We start from the raw sequence: 9,742 nt of genomic DNA, 5'->3' as shown, positions 1-9,742 counted from the left end.
TTTTATCGATTCCACTTGAGGACGAGGAAGGAAACACATCACAGTGAGTCACCGAGCTCTACAGACTTCAGCAGTTTACTAAATCACCATATTACGTCAATTTTCAAAAGGATTCATAGAAAAGATTTCTTATTTCTTATTTGACCTTATTAATTACTCTTTCCATCGGTATTAAGGGGACGTTTGGTTTGGGGTCTTTAGGAATGAGAATGAGAATGTGAGGGTTTCATTCCCTTTGTTCTTGTTTGTTTATAAAAAAAAACTCATTCCTTTTACCCACTTTAGATTAAGCCATTACTCCACTTTAGGTTAAACTATTACCTCATGCTCTCTAGGGAATTGGATTCCCTTTACCCCATTTCTTTTCCTAAACATATCCAAACACATATGAGAATTAATGATTTCATTTTCCCTTACTTCTTGTGAACCAAACGCCCCCTAAAAGTGATTTAGTTTAATGAATAATACTGAAAATAGAAACTATTGTTGATTACTCACTTCTTTTTGAAACATATGTCGTTTAATAAGATACCATTTTGTAAATTAAAAAGCGGTTAAATAAGATTAAAAAATAATACTATAATATATTAAGACCAGTTCTTATACAATTTATTTTTAATATTTGTAATTTGGTACAATGTAACCATAAAGGATAGTTTAAGTTGAGCTGTAAATAGTAGAGGTCATCAAAATTGACATCAATAGACTATAAAACAAAAATTTATGAGATTTTATTATTCATTATAAATTTGGCCGATTCACAATTTTACATTAGAAAAATAAATGAACCGACTTGTTGACTTGACACCTTAAGTAAATGTCAACCCAATATATGACTAATTAATTTCCACTAATGCCTGCCCACCTCATTACACACACAGCTAAACTAATTAATATCAATAAAGCTGTGTGCTTTATAACTATTTTCACATTTTGACCCCTAACCGTATCTCTCTCATTTACAATTTCAATTAGCCCCCATTTCTTTTTTGTTTTTCTTTTTCTTGGGGGTGGAATTGAAATTATTAAATTCATAGTCTGCCCTTTAGGAAGTTGGTGCATAGCATCTTCCATGCCTCCCTGTCTGGCTCTTGCTCATCCAAATTAGCCTTGATTTCATCAGCAAATGAATCCTACATAAAATAAAAGTATAGTTTCAAACCAGAAAAAGGAATTCTTATTTTTACACAATTTTGGATTTGTTAGTTCTATAATCAAGGATCAGAATTAAGGTCACAATCCCATAAAATTGGGGTTCCTGATCAAATTAGTTTTGAAATTGATATATTTAATAAATCAATTCAAATTTTACAAATTTTAAAATATTAAAATTGATTATATTTAAACTAGTTTGTCAAATAACTTCATCTTAACGGTTAAATTTATATCTAAAATTCGATTTGGAAAAAATTGTTCTTTTTTTTTTTGGATAGAAATTGGGACGAGACAGAACTAGGACGTGATGAGCACCCATGGCCCAAGAACTGTCAAACCCGCAATATATTAAAAAAGGAAAAAGTGAATGTTTGAACAAAAGGAGAGGATGAGAACAAACAACAAGAAAAGGGGAGGAGAAAATTTAGAAAAAATTAAGAGAACAAATTGTTCTTATTTATCAACTTTAGAGACTATTTTTACCATTAAAATTGTGAATCTATTGAACCCGAACCAATTGACATAGGAAAATAAGAAGGTACCAATTTAACATAAATCGAATTTTATTAGGTATTAATTCAATTCTAAAATTGTATATTTTTTTAAGTATTAAAACGGCTCAATACATCAGAATCCTTTCTGAACTTGATCAAATAAATCAAGACCATTGAATTTATAAAGTGTCTAGTTTGTCCATTGAATTTGCTTAAAGTGATCTATTGTTTAAGGTGATATATTGAATAGACACCTACAGATATACATTTCAATTTGTCCAAAATTTCTCTTACTTTACCACGTCGACTTAAGAGGTTAATTATGACATTTTATGCAAGTTGGAGTGAGCTAACGAGAGATTTTGTAAATTCAGAGAGCCAATTAGTTTAGTTTTCGTGATAAGTTGAGGAGGTTCCCAATATATTAAACCTTGTATTTAGGTAATTTTTTAAATATTACCTTAAATTTTAATTTTGCCAATTTAGAAACCATTTTAATCCTTAACTCCAAGCCTAATAAAAATCTGATATTGGATCCATTGAAGTGAAAAGATGATAGGGTGAACACAAAACACACACCAGAATGTAAGTACGTTGAAGAAGTCGGTCAATCAAGTGGAGGAGAATGTCTTTAGTATACTCAGGATGCCCTTGAATTCCCATCATGTGATCACCATACTTAAACATTTCAATACCTGTTTTCTCTGACCATCCTATCACCTCTGCTTTTGGAGGGAGTTCCTTCACCTATCATTTTTAAAATAGGCTTCAAAACATTGTAACATTTCCACAAAAACAATATAAATTGAATAAAATAAAAAAAACCTCATCTCTGTGACACTCAATTATAGATAGCGAAGCAGGCATTTTCAGTGATGAAAATAGCTTTGATGATGATGAAAAATGAATGGTTGTAACACCCATATCCCACCCTGAAACTGCACGTCCAGTCTTTCCCCCCAGTGCACGCGCCAGTATCTGATCAAAACCCACAATTCAATTCTATCTTTAAGCAATAGTTCAAATTACACGAATAATTTTACAGATTTATATTCACATTTTCACATTTTCATAGTTTAAAGAGTTACAACACATTTTCATGTTATTGCATCTTAGACTCATATTTATAAAGTTTAAATCACAGTGATAGATCCAAGATTCACTGTTAGAAGATGCTTATGATAGTCTATGAATACTAAATAGATATCTTTTAGGGAAATTTACACAGAAATACAGATTTGAAAAATTATTTACAACTATGTCAAATATTAATTTAAGCAATGTCAAACTAAGTAAATAATTTTTTTATATATATTTTAAGAACTAGGTTTTATGAATTAGGGGTCTAAGATATATTTTTTAGGGTTTATGATTTATGAATTGAAGTCTAACATTTATAAATTAGGATATAAAATCATACATATATAAAAAATAGTGACATATTGAGAATTAAGTTTTGTAATATGATTTAATTATAATTTTATAAGTATATATGATTTTCATGTAAAAACCCCTATCTTTTAGTGCTTTTATATAAAATATTAAAAACCCGTACATAATTTTTATAGAAGTTTTAGCATTTTTTGGCGACCAATTGCTCGAACCTTCCAAACCCTCCACTGGATCCGCCTCTGACCACAATGAGGTCTAGATGGCAAAAACATAGGATTTATTTTTTGTAGTAGTGCTAGAAATTAGATTGAGATTATTTTCAAAAAGTGTGACAAAAAGAAAATACCCTTATAAATATCATGACTTGCTGCTCCAATTAGAATTCTTAAAAACATGTAATAAACATTTTCCATCAAAAATCAGAAATCAATCAATAATAAAGAAAAGCATTATAATTATGTGCAAGAAAATTGCATATAAAGTCATAAACACATTTGTCAGTTGTCAAATATTAATTATTATTAAATTATTGAAAAAGAAAATGCTAAAAAAATAAATAAAAAGAATTTGAGGAATTTCCCACGTGTTAAGATAGGGGGTAGGGCCCAATATGTCTAGCGACAACTCTTATCTGCCACACCTACACAGCATGTATAGATATATTTGGGCAAGCAAAGGCTTTTTTGATTTATAGTATCATATTATAATATTTATGTAAATCAATATAGTTCTGTACATAGATATTTGAGAGGTGTCTAAATCATGTGATGCTTTATCTTATGTGTAACAACAAACAAACCCACCTTTTCATAATAAATAAATAATAATAATAACAAACTCACCTAATCTTATGCAACATTTAAAAAAAGAAAATTACAGATTTTTTGGGGGAAAAGGTGAATTAAAGGCAATGGGAATAAATTTTAGGAAAAAAAAAGGCAATGGAATAAATTAGGCATCAGTTACTTGTTTAGTGCAATTCTACACGCTAAAGCATACAAAAAGATGAGAAAAAAGAAAGAACTTTTTTACATAAAGTGCTTAAAGAAAGAAATAATTAATCTTTCTAATTGCATCTCTTGTACATCCATAACAGAACACATGTACACCTAAGCAATCCCTTGTAGGCAAGCATTTATTTATGCTTAGATAATCAATTGAAAATAAGTTTTTGTAGTGTTTCTATAGTCACATCACTAAGAACATCTCTAATAGGGGTGCCTAAAAGAGTGCCAACTGATGTGACATCAGATTTAACAAATTTTAAATGGTGTCCATTATTGGAGTGATTATAGATGCCAAAGAAAGTTGTCAATTTTTGACAATCTCTTAACAACCTTGTTTATTATTTTTTAATATAAAATCTGTGGTCCCTTTTCTAGAAATAATAAAATTTAGAGCCTTTTATTTTTAATATTTATAATAAAATAATAATTGGTAGGATTAGAATAACAACTTTTCAAGCAATCTCTATTGGAGCATTTTTTAAGTAAAGGTTGTCAAAAGTGATGTGGATGACAGAGACAATAAAATATTATATTTTGAGATTATATGTTAAGTTTTGGCACTCTTTTAGGCACCCTCTATTGGAGATGCTCTAAAGAATTGCTTTCGAATGCAAATGAAATGAATAATATTCTAGCAATCGAGTTTAATGTGAGGAAAAATAAAAAATTAGAATTTTAATGTGTTGAAATAAAAGAATAAAAAATATTAGAAGGGTTAATGTTTATTCCATTTCCTTCTCCAATTTTTGGTGTTTGGTTAAAGAAAAGTAGCTCTTTGCAAAAACAGATAATCCATGTTTTTTTGGAAAAGCAGTTTTTTCCAACAGCAAACAACAAGTAAACTAAACGGATTCTAAATGCTTTTTGATATAACCAATTAATGGTGGTGAATCACATTGTTTCTAATTGGATAAAAGTTGAGCTTAAATGTTACTCAATAATAATAATTAATAGCTTAAACTTTACAATATAGATTGAACCTAAAAGATAAGGAACTGCCAAACAAACCCAACTTACCTAGTTTGTCCATTACATAATTATAATAATAATAACAACTATTTTGAACAGAAAACTTAAAATAGTATGACAATTAATAACTACACTAATTAGATGAACAATAAAGTTAATATTTCTTTCATGATGTAATCTAAGTTAGAGCTGGAATGCAACAAAAATGAACAGTGGCCATTCATCCTCCAAAAGAAATGGAGGATTGTGAACCCACCGAAAATAAAGATTGAGAGAAAAAAAGTGGGACCATTTGAAAACTGACTCACAATCTTATGTATTAAAAAGAAAGATTGGAATTGACAAAAATAGCAAAAAACTTTGTATGTATTCATAATGGTCCCAATTGCAGCTTTAAGTTCCTCACATGTAAAATTTCATAATTATGTATTTTGCAGCAACAACAACCTTTTTCATTATTATCACATTTTAATTTGGTTGAATTTGGTTGCATGACTTATCAACAAATTCATTGGCCTCTTTTGGACTTGCCTCCAAACCAGAGAAGGAAAAGTTTCAAACTTTTTGAAGACCATTCTACCCTCCTCCCTTTTTAGGGGCAATTAACACATTTGTGGTCAATCCTCAAATTATTTTTTTCTTATAGAGTGGGTTTGAATCTACTCTATGTCATTGTTTTATTAAAACTCAAAATTATTTAATCTACAAACTTAAATCTAATTCATTTTAAACAATAATAAATTTAACATATGTTTTAAATCTTTAATACCCTTTTTTTTAAGAAAACAGAAAATTAAATTTCGCTAATAGTTTAAAGGGTAAATTAAAAAAGAAAATTAAATTTCATCAAGAATTTTTATAAAAGTTTAGATAATATCACAAAAATTCAATGTATTTTAATAAAATCACTTTGGACGTTTTTGATAATTTCTCACTAAAATTATTGACGTGAAATTTAATCACTAATTAATTTAAGTAAATAAGCTAACTTAATCCAAATAGAGAAAATTACCAAAAAAAAATCCAAATAGAGAAAAAGGAAAATTACACAGAAATTCATCTTTCAAAAACTATTTACAACTATATCAAGTTATAATTTTGAATTATGTCAAATTAGTAAAATTAGTACTTTTAATATATTTTAAAGATTAGAATTTATAAATTAAAAGTCTAAAATATATTTTATAGGATTTATGATTATGAATTGGAGTCTAAATTTTTTAAATTATAGTGTAAAATTGTAATATATAGAAAATAATGACATATTAAGAATTAAGTATGGTTATATGACTTAATTATAATTTTATACTTAATTATTATGATATTCATGTATTTAATCCAATAGAAAACCCTCATTTCAAACATTCGGGCCCATCTCTTGCAATGCATAATCAAGGTTGGGAAAATTACACAGAAATTCATATTCATATTATGTCAAACTAGTACTTTTAATATATTTTAATATAACATCGACTAGTTAATAAAAATATATTTAGAAAAAATCAATTAGACTGTATAAATTAAATTTAATGGTTGAGCTAGATGAGGCTAGGACTGTAATCGAGTTAAGCCGAGTTTTGATCTGCTCAAGTTCGACTCGTCATGATATTAACAAGTTCGAGCTCGGTTCGAACTCATTTGTGTTTGAGTCTGGTTCATTTAGAAGCTTGTTTGTCATGAGCTGCTCACAACTCGTTTATCTTGTTGACGAGCTTGCGAACTGCTCATTTATTTTGTTCACGAACTTTGCTATCAGCTCATTAAACATATTAATGAACAAGCTCGTTTATAGTGTTCGTGAATGAAATAATATTAAATAAAATAATAGCATATTTAGCAAACGAAATAATGAAATTCAAAAACATTAAACATTTCCTTTTAATCATTAAATAAAAAATAGTGTAAGAAGAGGGAGGTGTAAATGAAAATAGGAATGAGAGGTGGAAAAGTGAACCCTACAACCCTCTCTTATCTTACTAACCTAATTTGTGTTCTACTGTGATATCAAATAAAAGAATTTTAAAATGGACTGTATATCATATTATAATATCATTAAATATAAACAATATTCGATATTATTCACGAGCTTCTATCGAATTTATCGAAGCTGTTCATAAATATTATAATCGAGTTTGTTCATTTTTATGAACCATTAGGAATAGCTAAAGCTATTGAATCCAATTCAATGGGAATAAAGAGTACGGCAGCAGAAAATGTATTAAACAAAAAAAACTTGAAAGCTTGATGATTAGTCATTAACTCTATCCAACCATCTCTCTCAATAAATAAAAAAAAAAACTGTGTCCAAGCATAAGATAAATCAGCCTCATGGAATTCCTTAGATTCCGGGAAAATACTGAAAGCTTGCACGTTTAGCACTAATATTATGAGTAAATTAGGCCTCAAATACTGTGATAGAATAATTTTCCATGAAAACAAACAGCACCTTCAATCAACCAGATTTGACCTTTACCCAAAAAACAAATCACCTAAATAGACACTTCAAGACGCACACACATATATATAATATAACAAAACTTCAAGCTATATAAAACCATATATGACACGTCAATAAGCAGGAATTTAAAAATTAATTAATAATAAAAAAAAAATACCTGGTGCCCAAAACAAATGCCTAGAACTTTCTTCTTCATTGAATCCAATTTCTTCAACAGATTCATGAGCTTGCAGATCCAAACATCATTTCCATGAGCATCATTGCAGCTACCAGTAATAACAAATCCATCGAAACTTTCTATTTCTTCATCATCAGGAAATTCTCCATTAGCAACTCTGTAAACAACCCAAGCTTCTCCTTCTTCGCCCAGCATTCTCACGAAAACCCCAAAGTACCCTCCGTACTTCTTCTTCACATACTCTGAGTCCTCTGCGCACAATAGAACAGCATACTTCTTCTCTACAATGTCCATGATCAAAATCTCCCTCCCTCTTTTGCAGATTAATCTTTAAAAATGCGACTCCTAGCTCTAAAATGCTTCGCTCTTTCAGAGATTTAAGGAATCGGTTTTCTTTCCTCTGTTGTAAAATCCAGAGATTTTGAGCAGAGGAAAGAAACAGAGGGAGAATTTGTTTTTGGAGAGAAATGGGGTTGGGTGTGGGTCTGAGTATGACAGGCTGAAGAGGGAGGCGTTTATAATGAAGTTTAGTTTCCAAATTACCCAGAGTTTTTCACTTAATTTACAATTATGTCCAAACTTTTTGTATACCTGTAATACCCTGGGGGCGAGGATGCACTAAAAACCGAATAAAACCAAACCAACAGTTTTTTAAAATAATCTGAACCGTCTCAGGTTTCGGTTCAAACCGAACTAAATCGGTTTTGGTTTTGGTTTAGGTAAAAGGTGGGTATTATTATGAATTGTCATAACTATAGTAACTTCTTGTTTCTTTAATATTGTAACTCCTTTTTCCTTTAATGATTATAACTCGATAATTTATTTTTATTTTTTTGTAGGTAACTTATATATTTATAAGCTTATATATCTGATAACAACTAAAATTATTCTAGAATCAGGAATAAAGGAACATTAATAAAAATAATGGCAAATCATTATTTCTTCTAAAAGATATATTTATGCATGATTAATGTGAAATTAATGATAATTAATGCATGGGTGAATATGCAAATAATGAGGAAAAGGAAGGAGTCTCTAGCATTATGCCACGCCACGTGGACCGTGACGAGACACGCCATAACAAGATACGCCCGATGAGAGCGAGTAATGGAGACCCGCCATAGCTCTTAAGGAGAGCGTACATACGCCTTGACGGATCTAAGAATACAGAAATGCGCCTTTATTACCATCCATAAATGGGAATAAATACAATTAAATGGAAATTAATAGCAATTAAAGGGGAATAAAGACTTGACTGTTCGAATACTCCAACCCTGAAGGTTTCAAAGATAAATGCTGAGATTAATGGAGAATTGATAGCAATTAAAGATAAGTAATGACATGACTGTTCATCTACGCCCGATGAGAGCGAGTAATGGAGACCCGTCATAGCTCTCAAGGAGAGCGTACATACGTCTTGACGGATCTAAGAATACAGAAAAGCGCATTTATTACCATCCATAAATGAGAATAAATACAATTAAATGGCAATTAATAGCCATTAAAGGGAAATAAAGACTTGACTGTTCGAATACTCCAACTCTGAAGGTTTCAAGGATAAATGCTGAGATTAATGGAGAATTGATAGCAATTAAAGATAAATAATGACATGACTGTTCATCTACATCTCCATAACATCCAAATATCATACATGGGGAAAAAGGATAATTAGACAAAGAATGAAGGATCCGCCATCAATACTCTTATGGATAAGGATCCAACGACGAATCTCCAGATGACGTATAAAGCAAGACTCATAGGTGGCGGATCTATGGATTCCTCAACACGCCTCAAAGGGTCAAACGCCTTGGGAGACCCGCCGTCAAACATCGATACGCCCAAGGAACGGCCAAGCCGATTCCCAATAAAAGCAACTAATAACCCATTAATGAGCTAACGATCATACTTGAATAAGATCAGTAACCGCCATTAATGAGGCATTAATGGAGACTCTAGTTACCAAGAGTTACAACTACATGAGTATAAATAGCTTGCATCCCAAGCTATTGAGGTACACTTACTGATTCTCTACTTTTGTGTTTACAGTTTATTCTCAGAAATATTACTGACTTTGGTATCGGAGTGTCCC

The 9,742-nt window shown here is 30.3% G+C and overlaps 1 protein-coding gene across 1 annotated transcript; it reads right to left on the bottom strand.

Moving 5' to 3' along the window:
• Positions 1 to 704: 704 nt before the first annotated feature.
• LOC136227671 (gamma-glutamyl peptidase 5-like) lies at positions 705 to 8,134 on the bottom strand. The gene is made up of 4 exons (XM_066016400.1): positions 7,633 to 8,134; positions 2,475 to 2,627; positions 2,229 to 2,396; positions 705 to 1,133 (listed from the first exon to the last, which is right to left on the bottom strand). The coding sequence occupies exons 1-4, from the start codon at positions 7,945 to 7,947 to the stop codon at positions 1,032 to 1,034; spliced, it is 738 nt and encodes a 245-aa protein (XP_065872472.1). The 5' UTR covers positions 7,948 to 8,134; the 3' UTR covers positions 705 to 1,031.
• Positions 8,135 to 9,742: the final 1,608 nt, after the last annotated feature.

This window comes from Euphorbia lathyris, chromosome 4 (genome assembly GCF_963576675.1).
Source record: "Euphorbia lathyris chromosome 4, ddEupLath1.1, whole genome shotgun sequence".
NCBI lineage: Eukaryota > Viridiplantae > Streptophyta > Magnoliopsida > Malpighiales > Euphorbiaceae > Euphorbia > Euphorbia lathyris.
Note: the sequence above shows the minus strand (reverse complement) of the source record. Positions and strands in the feature narration are given on the sequence as shown.

Bases quoted from the DNA above. Each gene is read 5' to 3' on its own strand.
- LOC136227671 (XM_066016400.1), bottom strand. From the start codon at position 7,947: ATGGACATTGTAGAGAAGAAGTATGCTGTTCTATTGTGCGCAGAGGAC. The intron at 2,628-7,632 runs GTATTTTTTTTT...GGTTTTGATCAG, and splicing joins GCATTTGTTTTGGGCACCAG to ATACTGGCGCGTGCACTGGG. The intron at 2,397-2,474 runs GTTTTTTTTATT...TAAAAATGATAG, and splicing joins TTGAGTGTCACAGAGATGAG to GTGAAGGAACTCCCTCCAAA.